This window comes from Coturnix japonica, chromosome 6 (assembly GCF_001577835.2).
Source record: "Coturnix japonica isolate 7356 chromosome 6, Coturnix japonica 2.1, whole genome shotgun sequence".
Taxonomy (NCBI): Eukaryota; Metazoa; Chordata; class Aves; order Galliformes; family Phasianidae; genus Coturnix; species Coturnix japonica.
The window spans coordinates 8,607,529-8,634,989 of record NC_029521.1 but is presented as its reverse complement, the minus strand read 5'-3'; the positions used below and the strand labels follow the sequence as shown (position 1 = coordinate 8,634,989).

At 39.1% G+C, this 27,461-nt stretch overlaps 2 protein-coding genes across 16 annotated transcripts in view; one reads left to right on the top strand and one right to left on the bottom strand.

Moving 5' to 3' along the window:
- LOC107315722 (DNA replication ATP-dependent helicase/nuclease DNA2) overlaps positions 1-21,085 on the top strand; it is a 38,479-nt gene extending 17,394 nt beyond the window's left edge. For 4 of the 10 annotated variants that reach the window (XM_015866352.2, XM_015866351.2, XM_015866360.2 and 1 more), the window contains 14 exons: positions 77-200; positions 2,110-2,171; positions 2,708-2,773; positions 4,329-4,398; positions 5,543-5,644; positions 6,324-6,440; positions 7,039-7,206; positions 8,421-8,518; positions 12,398-12,517; positions 14,260-14,389; positions 14,983-15,077; positions 16,063-16,111; positions 16,834-16,911; positions 17,657-21,085. In XM_015866352.2, the coding sequence (XP_015721838.1) occupies positions 77-200; positions 2,110-2,171; positions 2,708-2,773; positions 4,329-4,398; positions 5,543-5,644; positions 6,324-6,440; positions 7,039-7,206; positions 8,421-8,518; positions 12,398-12,517; positions 14,260-14,389; positions 14,983-15,077; positions 16,063-16,111; positions 16,834-16,911; positions 17,657-17,800 (1,423 nt within the window). In that variant the 3' untranslated portion in view covers positions 17,801-21,085. Of the gene's footprint in view, positions 1-76; positions 201-2,109; positions 2,172-2,707; positions 2,774-4,328; positions 4,399-5,542; positions 5,645-6,323; positions 6,441-7,038; positions 7,207-8,420; positions 8,519-8,758; positions 9,093-9,375; positions 12,196-12,354; positions 12,518-12,623; positions 12,756-14,259; positions 14,390-14,982; positions 15,078-16,062; positions 16,112-16,833; positions 16,912-17,656 lie in introns of those variants that run through there. The other 6 variants (XM_015866353.2, XR_001556041.2, XR_004307819.1 and 3 more) reach the window with 6 other exon arrangements.
- Positions 20,599-27,416, bottom strand: HNRNPH3 (heterogeneous nuclear ribonucleoprotein H3). Of its 6 annotated transcripts, none has more exons than XM_015866364.2 (10): positions 27,302-27,416; positions 25,900-26,035; positions 25,259-25,397; positions 24,542-24,729; positions 24,091-24,177; positions 23,743-23,858; positions 22,717-22,852; positions 22,384-22,464; positions 22,217-22,300; positions 20,599-21,919 (listed from the first exon to the last, which is right to left on the bottom strand). In XM_015866364.2, exons 2-10 carry the CDS (start codon positions 26,015-26,017, stop codon positions 21,843-21,845), a joined length of 1,026 nt encoding a protein of 341 aa, XP_015721850.1. In that variant the 5' UTR covers positions 26,018-26,035; positions 27,302-27,416; the 3' UTR covers positions 20,599-21,842. The 6 variants fall into 6 exon arrangements, with proteins under 6 accessions (XP_015721850.1, XP_015721854.1, XP_015721853.1 ...); XM_015866368.2 differs by lacking the exon at positions 27,302-27,416 and adding an exon at positions 26,872-27,069 and having other exon boundaries at positions 20,599-21,954; XM_015866367.2 differs by lacking the exon at positions 27,302-27,416 and adding an exon at positions 26,872-27,069 and having other exon boundaries at positions 24,587-24,729.
- Positions 27,417-27,461: the final 45 nt, after the last annotated feature.

The window sequence follows — 27,461 nt, the reverse complement described above, 5'->3', positions numbered from 1 at the left end:
AGGTGTCACTTCCTGTTAATTTATTGCATGTAGATATATGGAGTGTACCAATTTAGACAATCTTTTTATTTAACAGTGAATTTTATGAGTATCACGCACTGATGATGGAAGAGGAAGGAGCAGTTATTGTTGGACTGCTGGTTGGGCTAAATGTAATAGATGCCAACCTGTGCGTAAAGGGCGAAGACCTGGATTCACAAGTAAGTCAGTACAGGTAAATGAGCAATTTGTGTGCAGAGAGTTTAGAAATCTGACTAGACTTGTCAGGGCACGATCCTAGAACAGTGAGGATGTTGTGGTAACCTCAGTATCAGTTGGATCAGACCTTCAGGTGGTGATAATCATCAGAGTGCAAAGGTTTTGTTGTCAAATGGATGCAGTAGTAGCAATGGCAGAGTTGTTTCCATTTTAATTGTGTAACTCATCCTTTTCTGTGGGCGTAGTTCCATGTTCATTTTCTCCCATTTGATCCATTTATTGTTGGAACACAATGGGAGTGTTAATAAAAGAAGAACTAGCGTGTTTCACTTAGTGTAATAAAAGACCTTACAAGAGGGGGACTGCTTTCTGTTGGCAAAACAAACAGTGTCAGTAGAGTATCAGTAGATCTCTGTGTGCTTTGCAGACTGCTTTGAATTCCAACTGCTGTCTTTTCTAAGCAAATCTTGATGGAATCTTTTTAAAGGCATACATGCAAGTATTTATAAATAAATGTAAGCTGTGTTCAGCCCTGATTGTTTTTTTTTTTTTTTTCCAGATAATTTGGAGAATTTCTAAGTAGTTTAAGTGATAATCATTTATTTCAGTATGTTTGATTGAAAAAGCAATTTTTCTGTCAAAGAAAATTTCTAGCTAATAGGTTTTGCGTGCTGTTGAATCGTGGGGTTAACTTGTATTTAGTGTTCATGCTAGTAGCGCTCTAAGGTTTTAGGCACTGATGTTACCTACCAGAAGACACAATACAGAAAAGCGTGTAATTATAAGAGCCTTCTCAATGTGCTATCCTCAGTACTGAGAATTACTGTGTGTTATAAATTACAAGTAGCTATTGCTAGCTGCATCTTTGTTATCTAGGTCATTCCAGTGGCTTTGTTCTATGAGGGGAGAGAAAACTTGATTTGAGAAGGTAATTGTGGGTGTCATGGTGAGGTTTTACAGGAATTCCTTTTGTGAAGAATGGCATAAATAAGGCATCTTCTTCAGAGAAACCAAAAGCAGTAAGCTGTATTAAATAGAAAGAGACTTCTAAAGGGTGGTTGGAATTGCACCTGGAATGTGTTTTTGGTATGCTGGAAGATTCCTATTCAGTGGAGGAATATGTGTTCATGTTGAGGATTAAAGGAAAACTTTAGAGACGTAATATTTTGCTAAATACATTTAAATAAAAGCTTTTGGAGGAGAGACTCTATAGAAAAGATGTGGAAAGAACAGACAGGAGACTATGATAGGAAATACATAGGAGAGCAATGTGCAGTCCAAGAAAATATAGTGAGTTACTTGTATGCAAAAGCTAAATGGAGCTGAGGAAAGAAGCAGTAGATCAGAGAAATGGAAATATTGTAATCATGGTGCTTCAGATGATGGTAAAGCATATGAGTTAAGTAGAGGTTTATGAATAGTAAAGATTCAGATTTAACAGGGTTTAAAAGTAGAAATGGAAAGCTGTGTGTGCATACCTGGCAGTCAGCAAGTGCAGAGAGGTAGTGCTATTGGGCATGGAATTTTGAGAAGCAAAGCATGGGAGAAACATCAGTTCTGGGTGGTATGCTATGAAAGATTGTTATGTGAAATACTACAGGTAAATTGTCTCAAACCTCCTCAGTCAGCTGTAGGGTTCGTTCAGGTACGAGAACACATCAGTTCCTCCTAATGAGAAAAATTTGATTCATGGTTTTTGTTTCCAATGAAACATTTTGAACAAATCAATGTGACTGGGCCTGTTGGTTTAAAATGTTACTGTTCAGTTCTTTTGAATTTCACTTCAATAAACTGACACTCTTTGCAAAGCTGATGTAACTGAGGTACCAGTAAATAGATACAAAAGCTTCAACAGCAACTTCAACAGCAGTTACTTCCACCATATGAAACTATACATTTGTTTGCTCCTAGGTTGGTGTGATCGATTTCTCAATGTATTTAAAGAGCGACGAGGACATTGGAGGAAAAGAAAGGTATGTCCTCCCTAGGTCCCTCAGATTTGGGTTATTAACAAATAATGTCTTTATTGATGCGCTGTTCTTTGTAGGAAAAAAGTTTCCTAAAAATGAAATGTTACAGTCTCACGGTCTTGAGGAGAATGGCTCACTACAATGCTCCCTATTACTATAAGTAATAGGGAGTTAATAAGTTAATTATCAGTATGTGTGCTCTCTGGAGCAAGGCAAAGCAACTTCACCTACTGCATTGACCTTGATCGACAGCACTGAAGGATTGCAAGGTGGCTGAGTAAAGGAGCTTACTAAGCATTCAGTTTTTCAAAGAGCCAGAGTTATGGCAGAGTAAACAGAAGTTATTTGCAGTTAAAGCAGTGGTTTTTTGGCTCTTACTGTTGTCACAACATGTAAGTTACTGACTTCAAGACTGTGAGATGAAATTGCTTCTCTTTATTTTGAAGTACAATTAATGTGAACATTTGCATTTGAAATTTTCAGAACATAATTGACTATGGCATTTCAGTAAAGCTCAGTTTCTGTCTTTCTTGTTTTAGAAATGAACAGATTGCTGCAATTCTGGACCAAAAGAATTATGTTGAAGAACTAAACAGACAACTGAAGTAAGTGTTACTTTGAAGTATGCATGTCTGTTCAGGCTTACAGGTAAAATGCCTCTATCTCCTTTTCTACCACAGCTTTGTGACAGAGAACTTCAGGGAAACGGGTGAATATTCTTTGTGCTTAAACTGAAAATGTAGCCAGGCTGAATGAAGTGTCTCTTGGGAGACTGAGGGAGGAAATCTGTTTTCATGCTTCTGTTTTTGGTAGTCAGAACCTGTTGAGAGAGAAATAGCAGGGCAAAATTGATTGTGGTGCTAAGGATTTATAACTTCAAATGAATGAAAAGCTTGATCTGGATGCATTGTTAGAAATACCATTTTAACTGCAGTCTGTTTAACAGTTGTCAGTAAGTATTATTGTGTGTTGTGGATGAACCTCCGTGGTTTTGCATCTTGCCTTGGCAAAAAAATACCAACAAACCTGCTCAGATCTCCTGTGGGATCTATAGTGTAGCTGATCTCGGTCCCTTTTTGACATGCAATCATATTTATTCATTTAATGCTGATGATCTCAGCTGTTGGTCACTATATGGCGGCTGTTGAAGTGTGGATGTTCTGATTTGAAGTAGTGTCAGTCGTTGAGCAGAAGCATCCTAAAGTACCCAGAATCTTTGTGTATCCAATTCAAACAAAATTAAAGTATATTGAGGAGAAAACAGTCACAGTTAAGCCTGGGGGTGGTTGCTTAGTAATAGCTGTCATCATTTAGGTGAGCTGCTGCATGTTACTATACACTGTTTTATGCACAAAATTACTTACAAAACACCGCTTCAACAGCTCTCCTCATTTTTAATGTTGGTTATTTATTTCCACACATCATGAAATGTGTTGGTCTCTTCTACCTTGCCATTCTTAATGAACTGATGGCTTTTTTGGACTCCACCCCCCACACAGAAATAGGTGGAAAAGTAAATGGTGTTTCAGGATAGGTTTGTTTTTTTTTTCAGTGCAGAAGGGCAGCATAAAAATATGCTTATAGCAGGGATGGGCAGTCAGGTGATGGAGACGTTCTGGTCAAAGGGTGTCCTTTGATTTAAATAGCTAGAATTAAAAAAAAAAAAAAAAAAAAAAAAAGGATTTTTTTTAATAAGTGCTGTAAATTAAGGCAAGAAGCAGCATGAAGGAGGGACTCTGAGAATAGTATCAAAACCTGGAGAAACAGATGGTCTTATAAAAGAAAAATGAATTTATAAAGGAAAATGAATTTTTGGAGAAAGAGAATCCAGAGCATGATTTTCAGTAGATATGGATCAGGGGCTGGGAAAACAGGAAGGTTGCAAATTCAACTTTCAGCAAACTCCTTAAATATTTGGGTACAATATTGTTCAAAAACTGGTTCAGGTGACCAGGGTGACATTGGGAACTGGGAAGAATCGTATAAACATTTGATAGAGGAGCGTGATTTCCTTCTGTTTAAGAAAACCTCACATAATGGGTGAAAATCTTTTGGCACTTATTGATGGTTGATGACTGTATGCCACATTAAAGTCCTCAAGCTTGGTTAAATGGGTTTTGATAGAATTCTGAGTAACGGTTTTTTCTTTCTCTCTCTCAGTAGCACGGTTAGCAGTCTACATGCAAGAGTTGATTCGTTAGAGAAGTCAAACACTAAACTGATTGAAGAGGTATTATTTTTTAGTAACGTATAATTCATGTGCCTTACTATCACATATATTTAAAGAAATATGTTTTAATTATTTTAGTCTACAATACATTCAGATGTTTATAATTTGTCTTGAAATAAAGGTGCAATAGCAGCAGGGATTTGCAGTCAGCTTGCTTAGGTGGCATGCAGCATCAGTAAATGAATTCTTTATGAATGTGACAATTTCCCACTTGGGTCAGCAACAGAAAGTAAGCATTTCTTCAGGCCAGCTGTCAGGCCGATTTTGTGCAGCCAGTTAGTGCTCAGTGGATGACACCAGTTGATACACAGAGACAGAAAGTAGTTCAGTAAGCAATTCCTGTTATTGTTCTCAGCATTAGCCAAATGGCTCTTTCTTGCTTATTTACCAAATCTGGTTTTTACATTTCTCTGGATCTGGTATTGTATTTATTTCTCATCTTCTCAGTTATCTTCGATATTTCCCTGGATTCCAAGTTCTTTAGCTTTATGAGAGCGAGTGCCTTTCTTTTTAACACAAGCTGACTGAGAAACAGTTAATGAGGTGGAAAATGTGAATGTCTGAATTCAGCTGCTGAAAGGATAGCTAGCTTGCTCTGGGTGCTCATATGTTCAGAGAGAGGAAAACTTTTTGTCCTGACCATTAATTCTCTGAGTTTTCAGGTTCCTTTACAATCCATCATCTTTAGCCATCCATCTGTACTGGTCAGCTGGCTTGTAGGCCTGATGTTGGGGTACATGTTAAAGGACTCAGTTATAATGTTTTATCTTCTGTAAATATGTTTTCTCTACATCCAGGAGAGCCTTTCTTATTAAGATTACACCATATGATATATTAAGTTGTCCAGAAAGAACAGAATTGGATGTATTTCAATCCAAACAGAAAGAGAAAAGTAGAGGATGAGAAAAGGAAATTGAGGGTCTTTGAATAATAATGAAGCTATGAAAAGAAAACATATTTTTCTTACCAGACGTGAAATAATGAAGTATCTTGGATATCTTTGCTGTTAAGAATTAAACCTTTCTTTGGTAGGCTGCAAGAACAGGGCAGAGCATGTCTTGGTCTTGCACTCATCAGAATGTTATGTTTTTCTTGCTTACAGCAGTGCTTACTTTTTCTTTGTTATTTTTTATCATTATTCCAGTTAGCAATAGCCAAAAACAATATAATTAAACTTCAGGAAGAAAATCATCAATTAAGAAGTGAAAATACTCTGATCTTAATGAAAACACAGCATCATCTAGAGGTATGTCAGTTTTACTTTAATATAGTGTGGTTCATTGTCATTTGACTGTACTTCCTTTGCATCCTGAAGAAAGCATTAGTTGGCCAAATTTAAAACAGATCTTTTTGATTGTGGGAAGAACCTGTTAGATTTGGGAAGCTTTATAATGGTATAAGTAGGTTGAAGTTAAAGGATTATAGGTTGTTAAAAATAATAATAATAAAGATTATGTATATTTATATATAAACTTATGCTCTATCTGAAGGGCATTTAGGACTATTATCTGAGAATCTTGTCAAAACAGAGTGTGTTTTCATTGTGGATTGTATTCTGACCTTTCTTATTAAAAGAATGATACATCATTTGGAATAAGTGGGTGTACAATTGCTTTTTAAGCTGTAATTCGTAACTCCTTATGTAAATCCCTGTACAGGATAAGAGGTAAACTCCCTTTACAGGTAAAAGTGCAGGTTTGTTGCTTGTTTAGATTGCTTAATATTGAAACAGTGGTGTTTTGGACTGACTTACTGAAGTGTGAGGTATATTGTAGTACAGTTTATTTTGCTAGTTTACTCAAATCTTGTAAAACCGATGACCACTAAGCTGAAAGAGAAGCTGTTTTCCTGTTTGTACTGTGATTGGAGTTTATGGTATTAGTGGCTGAACTTATAATGAATAAGGATCCTGCATGTCTTTCTAGGTAACTAAAGTGGATGTTGAAGCAGAACTTCAGACGTACAAACACTCCAGGCAGGGATTAGATGAGATGTACAATGAAGCACGGAGGCAGCTTCGAGAAGAATCGCAGCTTCGGCAGGTGAGTGCACTTTCATTGAAGTACAAAGCATTTCTGGGAAAGGTTGTACTCAAGTCAGTGTATAATTATTTCCAGCTTTGGTTTGGCTCAGGTTGGGCTCTGCCTTTAATCCAGAGCATCGTTTCCATTACAGCAGATAATGAGAGGTTTTCTAAAAAAGCAATCATTGCTGTAGTATTTCTGTAACAATGTTGCTAGAACAGTAAAGAAAACAGAATTTCTTTGACAGTGTTTCAGATAAGGAGAACTATGTGTTCTATATGTTTGTTAAGTATTTCTTGCAAAAATAGAAATCCTGTAATTCTATTTTTACAATTAATGCTCAACTCTGTGTCTACAAGAAATAATGTGGTATTGTGTGATGTGAGTTGTCTTATCCAAAAAGTGTTTTATTTCTTGTTCTTTTTATTCGAGCATAAGTTGCCAAGTACACGGGTGTAACATTCTTGTAGTAGATAATTATTTTGCACAGTTACAGAGGTTTTGTATTGGAATGACGTTCCTGCAGCTCTGTTGGCTTTTCCCTTTCTCAGAACATAGATAAAACATTGCATGATTATTGAAAGATTTTGTGTTGTGTTGCCTGTGTGTTACGTAGGATATGGAGAATGAGCTGGTAGTTCAAGTTAGCATGAAACATGAGATAGAACTTGCTATGAAGTTATTGGAGAAGGACATCCATGAGAAGCAGGATACGCTCATAGGCCTTCGGCAGCAGCTTGATGAAGTTAAAGCAATTAACATGGAAATGTACCAGAAGCTGCAGGTAAGGTCTGCAATTAATCTGATGAAATGACAGAAGTAAGAGAGATGCATTTCCATTATGGATATTGTTATTTGCAGCGTTTGAGGCACGGACTCAGATGTGAACGATCCAAATCGTTTATTACAAGTTCTCACATCCCTTATATACCTTCACAAGTTGTTATTTTCTAACTTTCCCATCCGCCCTTACAACTTTCCCAAACACCTTTACATGTCAACAAAGCATTCTACAAAACACTTTTCAACTGTCCATGCAGGCACATATCCAATCAGAACTGTGAGACCCTTCTTCTCCTTGCAGAGGTGTCCTTGGTTCTCATACTGTTTATCTTGCTCCACAGCTGCTGCTCTGAACAGCTTTTCTTGTATTCCCACAGTTATTTGTCTAATTTCTGCTTTCTTTCTGCTTCTTAGGTCAACATGTTTATTTGGAACGTTAATGATGCCAGTGTGATTTAATGCAAAGCACTGTTAAAGGCAGTTACTTCATTTTCATTTATAGAAAAGCAAAGCTTAAAAAATAAGAGTATGGCCTTTTAAATTCTTATATGGAATAGAATAATTGTATATCTAGTGATGTTCACACTCCTTGACTTGTCCAGTAAGGAAAATGAGAAATACAGAAGGTGCAGTCATATAGTGTGATGTTAAAGAGAAGATGTGAGCATTCAAAGGAACATAGAACAAGGTTTTGTTAGTTGGAGAAACCTAATGACAGCTTTTAAAAATCTGTTAACAAATAACGAAAGTCTGTAACAGTGCAAAGCTAAGATTCTAAGCTAAGATAAGCTAATTCTTTGGGAGAGTATGGATTTCAGAGACCCAACATTCATTTAACAATATCAGGGAAACTTTGCATTAAATTCTTTATGCAGAAAGGTTGATTTAGGGAAGAAGTGATCAAAAACAACATGAGAAAACAGTCAAATCTCTGGCAGAATGAATGGAGGGAAAAAAGGACTCAGTATCATGGCTTGTTATGGTTAACAGTCTAGTGAGCTACTTAAAAAGGTCATCAGTGAATGTAAGTTGACTTGGAAAATGATTAAGAAAGCAAACTGAAATGAAAAGTTCATCTTTAGTGAGCTACATTTTTTCTAGGCATGAAATTCTGTGTTAAGTACCGTTCTAACATTTTTTCTCTTTAGAAGAAAGAAAATCTCCTTGGAGTTACGGTGCAAAACTCCTTTGTCTTTAACCTTTTTTGTAACACAGGTTTCTGAAGATGCAATGAAAGAAAAGAATGAAATAATTGGTCGATTAGAGGACAAGACCAATCAAATTAATGCAACTATGAAACAACTAGAACAAAGGTACAGATCCAGCTTTGTTTTCTTCATTCATATCTCCATCCCTTTATGTTTTACTGCATTCCCACACCGTTGCCACTGAAATGTAACTTTCAACTAGAAAACTTGAAAGGAAAGTCCCTGAAACTGTAATTAGTGCTTTATGGATTGATTTTAGTTTTTCTTTTTAACAAATGCACTTATTTTAAGTAAAAAATTAATCTTTCATTTTTCTTTGTCTGCTATCTTTCTTCTTTTCCTCAGTTTTTGTACTAACAGCAAAAGCTGTTACATCAGCTGTTTCAAATTTGGATTCAATGTTACCTTTTTATTCTCCATCTGAATGAAATGCAAGAGAAACTAAAGCATCAAAGTATCATTATTTGATACAAGTGTTTACTGCCTTAATGGATCACTGCTGAATTTGCTCAAGCTATTAAAAATCATTCAGTTGCTTTAGCACTACCATTATTCTTATTATAGGGAATTTTTATACTGAATGAATGAAAAGTGAAAGACTAAAAATCTGCTATATAAATTTCCATTGTTGTTAGACTGCATGTGTAACGTAACATTAAAATGTGATTCATGCATTTAATTTAGTGGCCTATGTGCAATGCTGGTCTATTTAATAGAATATATTGTGGAATATAACATCCATAAGCACTGTCATCTTGGTGTTTGACATGTCTTTTTTTTCATTTAAATCTTGTTATTAAAAACATGGTTATATATTAAAAAAAATTAGTGACATGAATATTCTTTTATTGACATCCTTTTTCCTCTTTTTTCTTTTTCTTTTTATCCTTTATCCTGATTTTTGTTTTTACTATTTTGCTGCCTTCATCTGTCTTTGATTTTTGTCCACTGCATTCGTGAAGTGACAAAGATCTGTTAACTCAAACTAGGACTATTGCAATGTCATTTGTCAAATGTGCCAGCAATGAAGCTCAGCACCAGTATAAGCTTGTCAAAGATATATCATTCTGAAAGCTCCTCTGGCTTCTCTTCTGTTTAAATATTACTGATAAAATGCAATTTCAGAATTGTAAAGTGACAATTTGACATAGAAAGTGGTACTAGAAATCCTGCGCTGTAACTGATCGTAGCTGGGTTCTGTTGTGTTTTCTGTAAGATCATCATTGCTGATCTCGCTTTACTCCTCTTTTAAAAAGAAAAAGAGAGAGAACGTAAATGATTGCACTATTGTTAAGAAAATGTAAAATGTAACCTAGTTTTCTAATGTTATTTATTCATTTGTCAGTTGTAAAAACAAAAACAACCAAAAACAAAAAACAAAAAGTTGTTTAGCTCACTTCATTTGGCATATAAGTAATTATGGCATTTGTTTTTATCTGGCATTTTTTTCCTGTTCTTTATGGCACTAAAAGATTTTAAAAGTTGCCCTTCTGAATATTACTTCTCTTCACCTCTGCTTGTTTCTTTCACTTTCAGGGGCTATATTTATCCCAAAAGCAAGCTCGCTGTTCTTCTCTCATGTCTTTTTTCCACTTGCAACTAGCACTGCTTTCTTGAACAGCAAGAACAGGGCTTCTGGGGAAAGGGGTAAAGGGGTTTGAGTGCTGTGTTGGAGTAGAACCTTTAAGAAAGAAAGGAGGTATAAACATACAGTCAGTATGTACGCTAGAAGAATTCCAGGGTTTGAAGATACAGCAGTTACAGCACAATTCCATTGTCCTGATGTGACAGAGAGTGGCCTGTTTTCATGGAGATACATTGAGCCTGGGCTTTAGGAATCCAGAAAGAAAGGGCAGCAGAGCATAGTAAATACCACAGCTGTAGCTCCTGCCTCAGCTGCACCAGGGCAGCTACAGTCACAGCAGTAGTAAGAGATGGGATTTACATTTAGGGTGCCTGACTTGTTTGTCAGTGTCACTGTAATCCTAACCCATTGTTTTGCCCAACCCTTTTTCCCTCTCTCCACCCATCATTAGGCAGTCTTTACAAATCATATTTCTGCATTGAGTTGCTGCTTGCCTGTGCTGCTGAAATAAGAGTTTTAGCTGCTGTCTGCCCTTGATGCACTTCCCCTTATTTCCTCTGAAAAACAAACATGGAGTCAACTTAGACAAGAATCTTCTGAGTCTTTCAGCAGGAGGGAATGTGTTTACAAAAGTGGGGGCAAAACACAATAATACAAAAAGGGTTTCTGCTATGTGATAATATATAATCTTATTCTTTGCTTTGGAACCAGAGGGAGCCTTTAACATGGTCTTACTGTTAAAAAGAAAGAAATAAATGCCCCCCAGCCTTGAAAAAACAGAACCAGTGAAAAAAACAGGGTTAGACTGTAGCAGAAATGGGAACATTAACCAACTCACAGTCACTCTATGCAAGCAGCATCTATCTGACTCCATGTCATCCAAATGTAAAATCCTGCTGCAGACTCCAGTCCCACTCAGCATTTATCTGTGCTGCAGCTGTGCTGTCATTCTTGGTGCTAGTTTAGAGGACAGTGCTGTAGCCTGGCTTGGCTGGCATGTTCCTTTGGCAGCAAGCTCCCTTTCTACCTTGATTGTAGGAGCTGCTCTGCAGTTTGCTTTGTAACTTAGAGACTAGTGCAGCTTGATGTGGTGTCTTTTGCCCAGATAATTGGCCTTGCTTTGTCCAAGAATACTCTTTTCTGTACATCTGGTTTGGGCTTGTGTGCTCTGTCACTGCAAATGTGTCTCACAACAGCAGGTATAGTAGAGTGGGACAGTGCACACTTAGTGAAATATTTAGTTCTAGACTTTTATCACTTGTTTGCTAGTAGCTTTTGGAAATTCCCAGTGGGGCAATGTTATCAGTACAAGCACAAATGTAGACATGTGGCTGACTTGATATCTTCTTAGCTGATCCTGGGTGTTGGCTGCTGGGAATTGTGAAATCAAGCACAGAATGGATCAGAGATTTCTGCCCCACTTCCCTGAACTGGAACTTGAAGCATTTTTGTTAAACAAGATGCAGCAGGTGGGGACTTTCAGTGGTATCTTACAGGCTGTTGACTTCCTGCCTTTTCATCAGGGCAAGTGTAGCCACAATAGCACAAGATCCATTTTAGCAACTTTATTTTTATTACGGTACCCCCATCCTTTTTTGGACTGAAGAGGTGGTGAAGCAGAGAGAAACCACAGTGGGCTAATGGACTCCAAGGGCGTTGGTGCCTGAAGCAGAAACAAACCCCTAGCATTCAGAAAGGAAAGATTAAATTTAAAAAACAGCCTCTTGCTTCTTGACTAATCAGTTTTATTTAAACTGTCTGTAGTATGGAGCTATTTTAACTGCTGTAAGAATGCATTATTTTTAATACAGACTGTTTACATTTACAAGCGTGATGTAATTGAGGTAGTTCTGTAAATGTAGTGGGACCTATCGGGGTATGTCTTGTTGTGTTAGGCTAGTTAAGTGTTTTGCTGTCTGATTGCAGTGCTCTGTATTCAACCTTATGCCTGAGTTGTTTTGAGCTGCTTTTACACAACACGTGTTGTGCCCTGGGTGATCAGTACAAGCAAAGTACTTCTACAGGAGTCATTTGAAAAAAAAAAAAAGCTTCCAAAAATGACACAAAAATGTGTGCTAAAGAGGAAGGGGAAATAAAAAGCATTAAGATGTATGCTGCAATTCTAAAATATGTATCATCATGCTTTGGCATCTGTTATCGATTAGTATAAAATAAAAATCCTGATTGCTTACAGTGATTACTCTCTGACTGTATGAAAAACAGGAGCTAGTTCTATAGGCATTGTATGGATTTCTCGTTTGAGTTTGTGAGTTTCCCCCAAACTTTGTTTTTATTTAGAAATGTTTCTATTTCCCCATTTTTCTTTTATTTGTCTTCTTCACCCTTTACACCCTAGTTCTAGCTTCAGTTTTACCCAAAGTTGATTTGAATTACACCAGATTGCAGCAAGCAGAGAAGGCTCAATTGGAAGCTGAGAATGAGGACGAGAAACTTAAACAGGAATATGTGAATAAGTCTGAAAGTCTGCAGAAAGAATTCTCCCAAAAGGAGAAACAGCTGTAAGTATATCTCTGCTGCTTGAAAAAGTATTTAGCAGTAATGTTTTGTGCATTGATACAAGTTGGCTGTTGATAATTGATATTTACATTCTGTTCAAAACCAAAGATATTAATGTTACATACTGGCAAGATGAAAGAAAGTACACTATTCCAAGAAAGTCAGGCTACCTTTGGGAACCTCTTAAGTGGTGTGCAGCTTGGAAGGAGGAGGAGGAGCTAAAGTATATTCTGTCTGAAGGTGCTGGCTTAGTTCATGAGGGAACTACTGTAGGCAAGAGAAAATATCTAGCATAGTAGCAGTAATCCACACTTCTAATAAAACCCACAACTGTGTAATGGTGTGATGCTGAAGAGAAATGGTGTAAGAATAATTTGATCAGGCTTATGAATAAGGTAAAATCCTTTAAAAAATAGCCTAATTTACCACTGCAGAAAAAATAATCCCCAGGAATTATAAAAAATAAAATGTAACATAAAAGCCACCCCTCCCCCTTTCTCTTGTTAAATTCATTATTGATCTAAACAAGCGTGTAGTGTAAAAGGCTCCCTACAGAGGGGCAGGTGTTCAGCCTGCTGGAAGATAACAGCGACATTATTGCAGTTAGGGCAAATCTGTGACACAAAGATTGGAGCTTAAAAGACAGTGATTCCAATCTGATTACTAGCCCACCCTGCCTCTCTTACAACTCTGAATGTCAATAAACTTGTTTAACTGTCCTGACAAAAGCTCACTTTACTACTGCAGTCATCTTTGCAGATTTTGGCAAAAGAACAGTTCAGACCCCAAACTTAGAATTCTGCAGTTCTGAAACCTCAAGGTCATGTTCACTTCTGATCTTTTCCAACCAGATGCTGAGGTAGTGTCCCAAATCTAAGTCTTACCTTTAAAAATAGTTTTGGTTTTAAATAACAACAAACAAACAGGAAAATTAACATGGTTACAGGTTTGTCCATCAAAAAACCTTGCATGACTACTCTGTTTTTCTCTTTTTCTGTTTCGTCAAGGTTTAGGTGTAGAAGGCAGATCAGTGTGCTTCTGTCCTGATTTCTGTATTACACTCTATAAACACCAGCTCTTCCGTGATAGTGAAATTCCAGCTAGAGTGATTTTGCATCAGAATTACCCCAGTGCCTGAACTTCAGTTAAACTAATAGGGTTTAGATCCCTCTTTATGTTGAACCTCAGTGATGTAGGAAGCTCAATTAAAATTGCACTTTAAAGTCTTTCCTTCTGTATCTTTGATTCTGTGCAAACTTCCATAAGTCTTAGTCTAAACAAGAAGATTAAAACCTGAAAATATAACATTAAATAACTTCTATGAGCACCAGGGATGCGTGCAGTCCTTCTTTGTATTATCAGTGGCAGTCTGGTTGGCTTTTTATTTTAGAAACAAATTACGTGAAGTAAAAGGGAGGGCTTTCCTGCATTCATGTATTAAAAACACCTTAGAATGTTGTGGTTAATCTTGCTTATTTCTTGCTAAGGTCATCTGTTCAAAATGCTGCCACAGTCTTGATCCTTTTGAATGTGTTTCTTTTCCAAAGCACTCTCTAAGTGACAGCATTTTACCTACTACAATGTCTGAAATGTTGCGGTATTGCTGCATTATTTCTGTTTCAAAAAACGGCAGCTGTTTATTGTGGCAACAATATATTGTACCCAGATATAAACTCCTTTTTGTCATTTTAAGACGTGATACTGTTTTGCACAGTGATTGCGGTTTTTGTTTTGCATATTTTAGGCTCCAGCTGGAAACAGATTTGAAGATAGAAAAGGAATGGCGGCAAACTCTGGAGGATGATCTTCAAAAGGAAAAAGAAACTGTGTCTCATCTGCGAATAGAGACCCAAGAAATAATTACCCTTAAAAAAGTAAATTCTGCAATAAAACTTGAATAGTAACTTCGAAGTTGACTGAAAAGTTAATTATGAACTTAGACATGGGACTTCTAAGAATTACTGCAACCAGATAAGAAAGATTAGATTCATGTGTTCTCGCAAGTAGATTAAGAAAAAAGACCGGAAACATTGTTTTGCTTTTCACTCATTTTTTCTTCTGTCCTCTCATGTTTGGCCAGAAATTGCTTCAGCTTTTCTCTAACTTGGTGTATGTGGCTACATAGTGCTGTCAATGCCTGCAGCGAATTGTATTTGCCTCTTCAGGGAGACTGAAGCATGAAATACTTCAATTGCAAAACTGAACTATTTGCAATTCTTCAGATGCCTATCTGAAGAGGCAAATAGGCATCTTCTCTTAGGGCCTAAAAGAGTTGAGTTGTTGCTGCTTCAATTCAGTTTGGAAATCTTAATAGTGAGGGTGATGAGTTATCCATTTGCTTGGCTTTCTCGGTAAGACCAACTTTGGTTAGGACCAGTTTTCTAGGCATATTAGGCGTGTGTGTATGTATAGAGATATATATGTGTGTGTATATATGTATACACATATATGTTTCTTCTTTTTTAAGGAGTTCATTAAACTTCAGGAAAAGAACAGGCAACTGAAAAGGATATGTCAGGACCAAGAAGCTGCTCTCCAAGAACTGGCGTCCAAGCTGAGCGAGTAATTTCATTATTCCTGATGATATTTGTCTTGTAAACTTGAGTTATGAAAAAGAATAGGATGGCAGTCATGTGAACTACTGTGTTTAAGTCAATGCTACCAAGCCAAGTTATCAAGAGGAAATATTTCTAGTTAGGTGAAATGTGCTGATTTTTCTCTTTACTTTGTGACTGTGACCTCATATGCAATTCTTGTGTCCCAAAAAGAAAATCTTAGCTCAAACAGGGCCTGCAGGGCATTAGGAGATGTTTTTGCATTGAAAGTAGTTGACTAGTTTGCATGTCCTGGTTTTGCTAGAGTAATCCAAGTAGAAGATAACAGCTTCTAGTACAGCAAGATAGTGCTGTATCTTTTTATCAGGTTGCACGCTCATGGATTCCTTTCTTTGAAGAGATGAAGATTCTCTGTATGGCAATCTTAGACCATTCTTTATTGCTACGTCTTCAGGCTATGTAAAATATTACCTTATCAAAACCCCCTCAGAATGTAGTGAGCATTAAGCTATGAGCACAGTAATTGTTACTCTCCATATCTCTCTGTTTCATTTAAGGATGTGTCTTCTAAATTGTTTTGCTGTGACTAGTGTGGGGTTTTAAGCCCTGTAGAATAACTTAGTATATACCTTGCAGTTCAGACAGTTCTGAGTGGGTTGGCACTGGGTGGCTGTGGGAAGACTGATTTCCCTGGTAAGACAGTCCAGAAGTTTGAATTCCTGGTTCACACCAGTGCTGTATGTGCTAATCTAGTGCAGATTATTGCCCTTAACCACATAACCTCAAACAAACCTGCAGCCATTCAGAGGATTCTTTGCTCTTAGTGTAGGTCCTGTCTTTGTGTAGCACTTAGTACATCTCCTAGATGCTGCTGTAATGTAAAATACCAAGTTGGGAACACATCACTTAATAGTTGAACACCTAAACCTTGTAAAGTTTTTAGACTGCAACTGAGAATGTAAGTTTGAAATATTACCTTTTTTTTTTTGTAGATCCAAGCTGAAAATAGAAGATATAAAAGAAGCAAACAAAGCATTACAGGTTGGTAGGATTTGCAGGAAAGAAAAGCATTTGTGTTTACTGTCCCCTTTGAAATGTTTTGCAAGCATGAGGAGACTCCCCTTCAACAGCGGCTATTCAAAAGGACTCATTTTATAAAATTCTCTGGTGGGAGAGAAGCACAGATTCCTTGTAGACTCAGCAGAAGAAAATACACAGTGGTTTTGATTTTGTTTGTTTGATATAAAGTTATGCATTTTGCTTAATTTTATTGCAAAGGTGCACCCTTTTTATTTTACAACATGTATTTGGGACAGTATATGTAGACAACAATACAGCATTTTTAGTGATAAATATTTGATCATCTAGAAGTCTATGAAAATATGAACTGTACTGCTGAAAGGTTGAGAACTTGAGGATTGTTGTGTCTGCTTATGTTTGATATGTGACCTCACACATTGTTTAATTGAGTAGGGAAATAGGTTGCAGCTTTGAGACTTGGATAGCTTACTGCTTTTCCCAGCTCTGCTGTAGACCTTCTTTTGCACCTCCAGCATGTCTTATTTGTTCTGTTCCCAATGTTAGCAGTGCTTTGGAGCAAACTTGTATTGCTTCAGAGTGTCTGTGTGACACTGTGGCAGCCTCAGGACATTCAGCAGTTCAGGCAGTAAACATTACTCTATTGATTTGTCCTGTCCTTTTGAACCCAAAGTTTACCATTATCACATACACATATTTATGATCTATTTTTTTTTTTTCTCCAGGGGCAGGTTTGGTTGAAGGACAAAGAGGCTACACATTGCAAGTTATGTGAAAAGGAATTCTCACTTTCCAAAAGGAAGGTAAAACTCAAATGAAATTTCTTCCAACTCACTGATGTGTAGTATGAGAAATATGTCGGTTGTTGTAAAGATGAGATGCAGCGTGAAATGTCAACCTTCAGATGAATGTACAGGTATTTTTTGAGATGTTCTTTGATATATGGAGCGCAGCTGGGTCCTAGTTTCAAAAGCAATGTTGCCTGTTTAGTGTAGTGCTGTGGAGGACCATACTTGAAGTTATTCAACCAGCCTTGTCGAATCATTGTCTCATGTACTTGGCAGCAGTTGCACCATTAAAATTTGACACATGGAAGTCTTAGTACACTTTTTTTTTTAATATGGTTATTAGATTTAAGAAGTTATGAGCTTATTGGGGCTTTAAAGCAGTGTTAATTGTTAAGCTTTATTAATATATGCAGAAATTTTTATTTCACCTTCTTTTTATGTTAAATCTTAAGGGCTGCTTGACAGACGCTCATCCATTGTCATTGTTTGTATTCTTAATTGGCAAAGCATGTTAGTTTGTCTTATTCTAGGGATTCAAGGTTTATATGTTTGGTCTGTCTAGGATTGCACCGTAGATCTGTGTTTAGATGAATTATCTCTTGAAAACGGATTCCATGCTCAGACCAAATGATTGGAAGGAATCACACTTCAGATTGTTCTCTGTGTGTGTTTATTGGTATCCAGTTACCAAGTCTATTTCCAACGTGTATTTTTTATTTTTGTGATTTTTTTTTTTCCTATTCTTCTCCCCATTATTTAGCACCATTGTCGGAACTGTGGTGAGATCTTCTGCAATGCTTGTTCGGACAATGAGCTGCCTTTGCCTTCATCACCAAAGCCTGTTCGTGTCTGTGATTCCTGCCACGCAATACTTATACAGAGGTGCTCTTCTAATGTACCATAAGATTATTTTACAAGTTATTTATTGCTCTGTGTATTTAGCTAAATCTGTGAAACAAAAAAAAACCAAGCAAACAAAAAACAACTTCAGAATGTACAGCACTATTTCTGTTGATACAAATAGAGAAGATGGGAACCAAAACCACAAAGTGCATGTATTAAAACTGAACTTGTTAAAATTACAAATTGCAGTATCAGTCTAACAAATGACCTGGAAGCTCTTCTGAAGAAAGGAAGGGCATTTTATAGAGGAGATTCAGTGTTAATAAGTAACTTAGTGATTATGATCTTGAGAAGGGTGATTTATTTACCTGCTTTTACAGGCTACTCCAACTGAACTGCGATGCAAAATTTACCCGTAGTATGCTCTTGTGAAACAAAATGGAATTAGTGGTTTTAAATTATATTTTAAAGTAAATAAGGAAATAAATGCAGGTGGCTGAGTAAATTATTGCCAAATACCATAGTCATTTGCTTCCTCTCAGTTAGGAAGATTTGATACATCCAAGAATATTGCACTGACAGCTCTATATATAGTCAGAGGACTGAAGGGAGATGGTGTCAGATAGGTGAGAAACAGTGTCTTTACTGGGAGAAAGGAGACACATTTTGCCAAATCATTTTGTAAAATCAGCTATTATTTTCACCTCTATTTTCATAGAGGACTGTCCATCCTGTTTTTATGCCTATGTTGTCTGTAGCCTCAAGCAGGAATCTCTGTGTTATTTTCAGGAAAGTCATGCTTAGCTCTAGAGGCAGCATCAGCCTGCTGCCAAGAGACACTACAAGCTGTGCACTGTGTCCTTTCTGTGGTGCCTGTGTTGGACCAGGAAGTTTATCCTTTTTTGTTGCCATATTTCTCAAAAGTCAGTTTGTTCCTAAACATTTTCTTTATTTTCCAGAGAGCTTTTGAGTTCTGCTAGGTCTGACACATCCCACCACTGTTCACGTTGATATTCCATGGTAACTCCTGCTGGAATGTACATCTCAGTTCTTCTATTAGACAAATAAAAACACAGCCTTTGATGGGTTGTATTTAGCAGCAGCTTTGCTGTCTTGTCACTGCTCTAGAGCCAACCTGCCCTTCAGCCTTTCCTGTGAGTGGGTCCAGCCACAGAATCTCCACACTCTGGTCAGTACTGAAGAGCAGGTGGCAGTTATCAGCTCTGGAGCTCATTTATGGGCATGGAATTCCTACTGACCAGGAGCGTGGCAGCTTGGAAACAGGTCTTTCTTTTGGACATCCTTGCACTTTGTTTAGCTTAGCTGTGTCTTCTGAGGATAGGTATTTAGCTAATATTCCAAGAGCTAACTAACTGTTCTTTTTGACACGTCAGTGTAGTTGCTTCTGTAGCTTTTGTAAAGAAAAATGTTTTTAAAATCACTTAGTGTAACTTTTTGTAAAATACAAACGTTTGTAAATGTGTAAATAGCTTTTAGGAGAAAAATAAATGTAATTGATCTTCAATGTAACGGTGGGAGTAATGTCACTGTTTAAATTTGCAGTGCAGAATACTTGGAATGTTTTATTGACTCACTCGTGCTGTTTAAAGTCTCTGCCTATGTTGGGCAATGGGGGAGCTGCCTTGCTATTTATGTGTACTGTTCCAGGTGGCATCCTTTGGCATCAAGCTGTGTATCTAGCCCGCTTTCAGCAGGTTTTTGGACCACGCTACCATTACCCCATTAATAACAGCAATTTTGTCTTTCTATGAACCTTTGTTCTGTGACAGGTGATCTTGCAATTCTAAATAATCTGCCTTAAGCCAAGTATAGGAAGGTCTGTGTTGTACCTAATGTGTACCTCAAAAGAAATTGTAATTGTTCCCAGAGTATCAGAGCATCCTATTTTTAACTTAGGGGACTAATTTCCTTCTAACTTAACAATATAAGGGCATTAACAAATAGAAAATATGCTTCTCCTTCCCTCCCACCCCCCAATTATTATATGAGCTGTCTCACCTTCTTGCAAAGGTGGATAATGTACTTGGATCTCCTTCTCTGACAGCAGAGGAAAATCCATCTGATGGCCAGCATTCCTCACAGAGGTGATGGTACTTCTCAGTGGATAACCAACCACTTTAATAGAACTACGCTTTGCAGCAAGTACTTCAACTTTTCATATAACAACTTTAAACTTCTAAAGATCTTATTTTGTCTTCTCAGAACAGTTAAATATTGCTGAAGTTCCTTGAAAGAGTCTGTACTGAATGCTGCTTTCGTTACAGGATGATGCGTAAATAGGGATGGGACAGGCATAAGGCATTCACTCCCGAACAGAACTGCATTATCCAAGGCTGATTCAGCACTTCTGATAACCTTCTTGGTGGTGCCAAATAGGTTGAAGTGTAAATCCTGTTTTGTTCTCAGGTATGTCAGTCTTAAATCAGTAGTAAGTGTTCTTTCTCAGAAAACAATGCAAAGTATACTTGAGGAAATATTAGAGCTATTGTACCTATTCAGGTAGCTGATAGAGAAATCTGTCAGGTGTAGATGTACTCTGCCTCACTGTATTTTTTCCTGCAACTGGATTATCTGTTGCCCTACCCTTAGTTATCCCAGTTTTTTAAGACTCACAACGCTCACCAACTAAAAACATGCTACTTACTGCAAGCACCAGCTAAAACAGAGCCCTGCACCATCACTACCATGCTGACTTCAAGTCATCTTTCCTCCCCTCTCTGTCCCCATACTTCAGTACTTGCAATACTTCCCATGGCAGATGAGCCCTGCTGCTATTACTTCCAATAACGTTGACACAAAGCACGCACTCTCTAGTGAAATAAACTCCATTCTACTATCTCCCAGAGCAAGACATTTATTACATATATAAACACAGTACTAGCAAAACAGGTGACAGACTTTCAATACCCAAGAAAGATCACATTTGACATTTTAAGGGAGGCGTTGAGGACAAAGCAGTTAATTTGGGAGATCACACTGGCTCAGAAGAATAAATACCTTATTACACATCAGGTATGTTAAGTGTCTTCAAACAATTGTTTCTTACACATCGTACATGTCACAAATGCACAAAAAAAAAATCTTTCAATGTGGTTGGGGTTGTGTCACTTAACAAATATTGGGCTTACAGTTTTCATTTCAGAGATGCCTGGCTTCTAACAAGCTCATTCATATAATGGTTGCCATGTTTTGAACAAATACAGACAAATCAGCTATGTGCAGGGAAAAGAACAAAACTCAACGGTGCTGAAACACAACTGTTAGGAAAATCCTGGCTGCTTCAAATAATTGCCTTCCCAAAGCAGGTTGAAAAGGAAAAAAAAAAGCAAATACACCTTCAACTTGGCAGCATTCAACCTATTTGCTAGTGTTTGGTTAGCAACAGCACTGCAAGTTAAGTGTGAAATGAGTTAAGAGTGCTACAAAAAAGCATGGGAGCCAACAGTTGTAGCCGGGTGGTGTGGATGACAGAACTTGGGAACTATGCATTTGTGCAATCGCCATCACTTGAAGAGCAAGAGCTGACGCTGATATTACAGGGAGGAAAAGCTGGATCTATGACTCCTCCACAGCCTGAGCTTAATGCCATGTTGAGAAATCACATACAACTTATCAAAAAAGACTAAAGGATTGCTACCAAATAAGCTTAACTATTCATCTACCCCTTTCTCCTTATACAAGAGAATTTATCAAACTCATTTACTACACCAAGAGTACATAGAACTCAGTGTTCATAGGAGTTACAGTACAACCACCTTTATTGAACCATAGTACAACATCTCAAACCAATTGTATTCTTGAATATGTAATACATCCTTAGGAGTAACTAGTATAAAAAGTATCAACATCAGTGGTTTGAATATAAAAATTTATTTAAAGTCAGAGTATGCAACAAATAAAACCTACAGAAAACAGATTTTCCCATCACAAGCTCTTGCTTACCAAATAATATTGTGAAAACACATTCCTTCAGTCATTATAAAGTTCTTAAAATACAAAAGAAATTAAAATTTTGTAAGAAAGTCTAGTAGACCAGAGACTGTTGTTTCTTCCAGGGTATTTTGTAGAAGCAAGGCTATCCTTCAATACATCCCACGCCATCCTCCTCCACCCATACTGCCTTGCCCATAGTATCCTCCACTATTTCCACTGCCACGACCTGCAAACAATTGACACAAGGTCACGTATACATACCTTAAAAAGAGAAAAAAACGTGATGGGTAATAAAAAACTGTTCAGCACCAGCTTAAGATAAACTAGAACAATATTTTAGCACTATTTTCTAAATAAACATTTGTTGCAATAGCCAAATTATGAAAGAAATGCCCCAGCAATTTACAATTAAAGTCACTCCCTCCCCTTTCTCCCAGCCCACAAAACCCACCCTTGCAAATCCCACCCAGACACCGCAAAATAATAACAAATAAATCCCATTTAAAACAGAATATCTACTTACTGTAGCCGCCCAAGCCATCAGGAGTTCCATAACCGCCACTGTAGTTATTACCCATTCCCATTCTACCAGAGCCATAACCTTGATCTGAAAAGCAGAAGGTGCACTGTAAGAACCCTGCAACTCCATCACATTTTGCAAAACAAGCCGTATGTGGAAATGATGCATACCCATTCCATCTCTGCCATAGCCTCCCATTCCAGAACCACCTCCAGCAGTTGAATTCAGGAACAGCTCAATGTATCGATGCTCTGTAGGAGATAAAAATCTACTTTGTATTTTGATTCAAAAAACACAGTAAAAAATAAGTTACCCCGCATACAATAGTTGGAAGTCTACAAGAAATCAATCTGAGATAATCAATATACTTGTTCTAACCATCAACAAAAAGTCCATGAGTAGTACCATATTTAAAGCACTGTAACTTCAGTTTGAAGTCTTGTACTGATTTACACCCTAGTGAAACCGAGTCATTTAAACCCTCATTTAAACACAATACTCACGCATGTGATTTTTATCCTTGGACATAGCAGCTACTGCATCCTCATGTGTTACAAATTCCACATCTGCCTCGCCTGTGGCTCTTCCATCTGCCCCAATATCAATGTGAACTCTTATAGGATTTAATGGTGAGAAGAACTAGGAACAAAAACAAAGAAAAAAGAGATTAAATGGATTTAGAATTCAAGCCAGATATGTTTTCTGGTGTCACAGTTGTTCATGAAGCACTGTATTAGTTTTCTCTCATCCTGTCACACAAATTTCATTACTCGTAAGTTATTACTCAGAAGTTTCTATCACATAAATGGAAGAACTCCGGCTATAGAACTTGAGGAACTCTTTACAACAGAGGTGCAAACAAAAATACTTGTTTCCACACCTCTCTTTAAGAAACATGCTATAATATGATGCCACCCTAGAATAGGAACATCATTACTTCATTTTGAGGAAAAAGAGACAAATAAGGGTCTCAAAGAAGGATAATTTCTCTTCCTTCCTACAGCAGTTATTAGAAAGATACAGTGGTGCATTATTCCTGAAATTCTGTGCAAGTTCTTTATCTGAACTCTTATGGGTAAACATGAGCCTCCCACTCGAAGCAAACACAGCTCCCTACAGGTTTCCCACCTTGTCTTCCTAAAGCAAGGCTCAAGGCAACATACAAATGTGCAACCCATAATCAAAGTTTCACATCTACTATCAGTCTTCCAAAAAATAATATCTTCAGTTAAGCTTAAATAAACTTCTGAGCCTTATGAAGATACAGATTTCAACATCTCTTTTTATCTGGAAATGAAAAAGCCTACAGGGATTAAATGTAATTCAGCTGGCTTCCTCAGTAACCCTACCATAAACATTACCTTTAAAGGCCTCACTACGTATGCAAGTTCTGCAATACTTAATAAAGTGACATAAGACTTCAGTTTATAGCTATCCATCACTCACTGGAAAGCCATAAGCAAGTTTGGAATAGGGAAGCACACAGGAATTCTTGCTATTAGAAAGCCTGATGTTGCTATTTTACTTACATTTGCAATATCATTCTCTGTAGCTCGAAAAGGCAGTCCTCTCATGTGAACAAAATGACCGCCACCATGGAAACCTGAACCTGCATCTCCAGCTCCATAGCCATGTCCTCCCATGCCTAAGGAAGAAAAATAAGTCAAAGATGACACACATGCAGCCCTTTGGGTTTTTGTTTTTTAATTATTAAAAGAAAAGCACCCCCAGCTTGGAAAAAAAAATAATTAAAAATCACCATCTTCCTTTACAGAATAATTCAATGGAGAAAATAAAAACAGAGCTATGTATGCCCTGGAAATATTATGTTTTACTGTTAAAACATATCTATATATTTATTATTATTATTATTTTACCTCTCCCATCTCTCATTCGGTCATCATAGCCATCATTTCCATAGCCATAGTTATTATAGCCACCATAATCATCAAAGCCACCATATCCTATGTAATTGACAGAAAAACAAGAGCGATGCCATTACTACTGAGAGACCACAAAGTGATGCACAAGAGTCAATTTTTCAGTCTTTGGGCACCAGAAGTGCCCCAGCAAAGCGTTAAACACACATTTCTCAACTGACATTTCCAACAGAGATGTCCAATTCTGCTGTAAACACAGTTTCCTAATAACATCCATTACACTTAAATACTAATAAGCTGCATTTCTTTTTCCCCCATACAAGTACAAAAATTCCTTTTGAGAAGCATGTCAAACCTAACAGGAAGCTACTGCCATTTCTTTATTTCTTGACAAAGACGTCAGAAACATGAAACTGACAACAGAACCTCTATCATTAGATAAACATACCACCGTCATATCCACCACCTCCTCGACGCATTCTGTCATACATACTTCCACGCCCAGCTCCATAATAACCCCCTCTTCCTCCTAATGGTCTATCATAGGGTCCAGGTCGCTGCTGTCCCATCATCCTTCTCGGCATGTCAGAGAATCCTCTGATTTCGCTCTTACTACTTTTGAAGATTTCAATGTATCTAAACAAGAGAGGAGTTTCAAGGTAGAAATAAGAATGCACGTATAAGCTGTGTGAACAGTAGAAAAAAATAACTAAACGTACGATGTGATGAAAATGACTACAGATACCACAGAACTTAAGTTCCTCCTCAAAACCGTTAAGAATCTTTAAGTGTATCAAAGTAAAACTTTACAATGGCAGAAGTTACAACGTGAAAATTCTAGTTCCAGAAATTAAAATATAAAAACATGTCTTTCCAGTATGAGAAACATACTGTTGAAAAACAATGTCTGGCTATGGCAGCACTTAGCACAAATTCCCCTACACGAAAAACGACTGCAACAACATTCTAAGTTTAGCAATCTACACAGAGTAATACTGTCTCCCCCACCCCCCACATCTACCATATTTCCCAATTTAGGATCAGTTATAACAATTCTTTTAAAATACCCCATTCCATATAATAGTCCCCAGCCCCCCAAAAGCATTACTGTCCCACAACCCCCAAAAATAACCATTTAACACCATCCCAAACTCTCCATCCCCACCTGTGCCCTATTCTTTCCTTGTGTTTCCCCAGAGCATTTTCTGCTATCTCCTTTGAAGCAAACTGCACGAAGGCCTCCCCTGTGCTTCTCCCCTGGTAGTCCAGCGTCAATGTTATCCCATTTGGCACGATTTCCAACCCTTTAACCCAAGGACAAATAACCCCATCAAGGGGAACAGTGTTAAAGGCTGAAACATTCCCATCTGTAGAAAATACTTAAAGCATCTAAACAATAACAACGAAAAAAAAAACTCTTCAGTTCCCCCATCACCCAACAATACAAGCCCACGATCTTTCATTACACATTTATGGATTTAGCCATACTTGTTTTGCTTTAACTATGTGCACATACACCCACCTAGGTTACACGAAGAAAACAAAGCTACCGATCAAGCAATTTAACCGCTCCAATGGCTAACGTACAGATTATAGTCATAATGCATTCACCACCTCGACTAAATTAAGACATGTATTCAACTTTACTACGTCTACAGTCATTTGAACAGGGCATACACCTCACTTAAGGCGATTCGCGTTAAAACCATCCCCCCTCCACCCCGCTAATGGGCATCACCAGTTACAGGCTCGCAAAGCATCGACTTATCTTTTACGGTCTTTATGCTTTGACTCTACTAGAGATACCTTGGAAAAACTGAACGATCTCCTCCTTGCTACAGCCGAAGGGCAGCCCGCGGAGCCGCACCACCGTCCCATCGTTGGTCGTATCGGTGGGCCCGTTGTGCTTTCCGCTCCAGTCCATTTTTGCCTAAATCAAACGCTTCCAAAAGGAAAAAAAAAAAGAAGGAAATGTTGAGATCCCACGATTCCGCACACGCTCAAATCCCCCCTTCCTTTAAATAAAAAAAAAAAAAGAACAAACAAATACGCAACGCATGAGGCAGTTTTTAATTAGCGAAGCGGTGCCGTTGTGGCTATTGAGTTCCCTGGCGAGGTTTCAGCCCCACTCGCTGCTGTCTATGGCACGTGGGCGCAGCGCGCACCCGGCCCGTCCCTTTTGTCCATGGCGGTGCCGGCACAAGGGCCGCCCGGCACGCACCGCCCGTCCTTTGTCTGCCATCCCGGCCCGTCCTGGCTGCGGCTGCTCGGCTCCTTCAGAGATCCCGGCCGTTAACCCGCAGCCAACGCGGACACACACACACACACGGCGCCGCACCGTCACCAGCGCTCGGAGGGGGGAGGGGAGCTCCCTCCCGCTCCGCCGCCATTTACCGCCGCCCCGAGCCGGGCCCCAATCCCGACACCAGCCCCACCACGCGCCCCACCACCACCGCCAGCAGCAGCAGCACAGCAGCAGCAGCACCTCCTCTGTGCTTCGAACAGCCGAGCTCCGTCCGGCCCAGCCCCGGTGTGGGGGCTCGGCACGCCGCTGATCCCGCCGGCGGTACAGCCGCGCTGTGCTCCGCACTCAAAATGGCGGCCGCTCATAACGAGGCTCCTCCAGCCGCCCCGCCCCTCCCCCGCCATGCCGCCCCCCCACGGCCCGCACCGCGCTCAAGGCCGCGCTGCCCCGAGCTGCCTCGGCGCCCAGCAGCGGGCAGCCCGCGACGGCACAGCCGTGCCCTGCCTTTATTAACACCCTCCCCCCCCGCTTACCAGGAGACCTTCGTACGGCCCTACACGCGTCCCGGCGGGAGCCGCTGCCCGAGGGAAGCCGCTCGCTCGCAGGCGGCCAGCGGGCAGCAGCCAACACAACCGCCGCGCAGGATGGCGCCCCGACCCGCGGCTATCGCGATAGCGGCGACACACGGCTCGGCCCGACCGGACGGCGGCGGAGCATGCGCAGCTCTGCCAACAAGGGACGGCGGCGCGTGCGCGGAGAGCGGGCGGCGCCTCCTCCCTCTTGTCACGTGGGCGGGGCAGCAGCGCTTCGGGCGCGCGCTGTGTTCGCGCGCTGCGGCTGTTGGCGCCAAAGCTGCAGCGCCGCCATTCACCACACAGACACCATCCTCCTCACACAGACACCATCCTCACACAGCCGCCATTCCTTCTCCTCACACAGCCGCCATTCTTTCTCCTCACACACCCGCAGCGCTCGGTGTCCCGTCGGGCGCTGCTCCGTTCAGCTCCCGGCTCAGGAAGGGAGATGGGAAAGCTGTGCTGCTCGCTTCCCCTCCGTTGTCCAGCTGCAAGTTTAACATCGACCTGCAGAGTCTCAGCAGCTCCCGCCTGCGGAATGGCCCGTT

Coding starts and splice junctions, on each gene's coding strand:
- HNRNPH3 (XM_015866364.2), bottom strand. CDS start 26,017: ATGGACTGGAGCGGAAAGCACAACGGGCCCACCGATACGACCAACGAT. Junction 25,398..25,899: donor GATCGTTCAGTTTTTCCAAG/GTATCTCTAGTA, acceptor CTTGGGTTAAAG/GGTTGGAAATCGTGCCAAAT. Junction 24,730..25,258: donor AAGGAAAGAATAGGGCACAG/GTGGGGATGGAG, acceptor TCTCTTGTTTAG/ATACATTGAAATCTTCAAAA.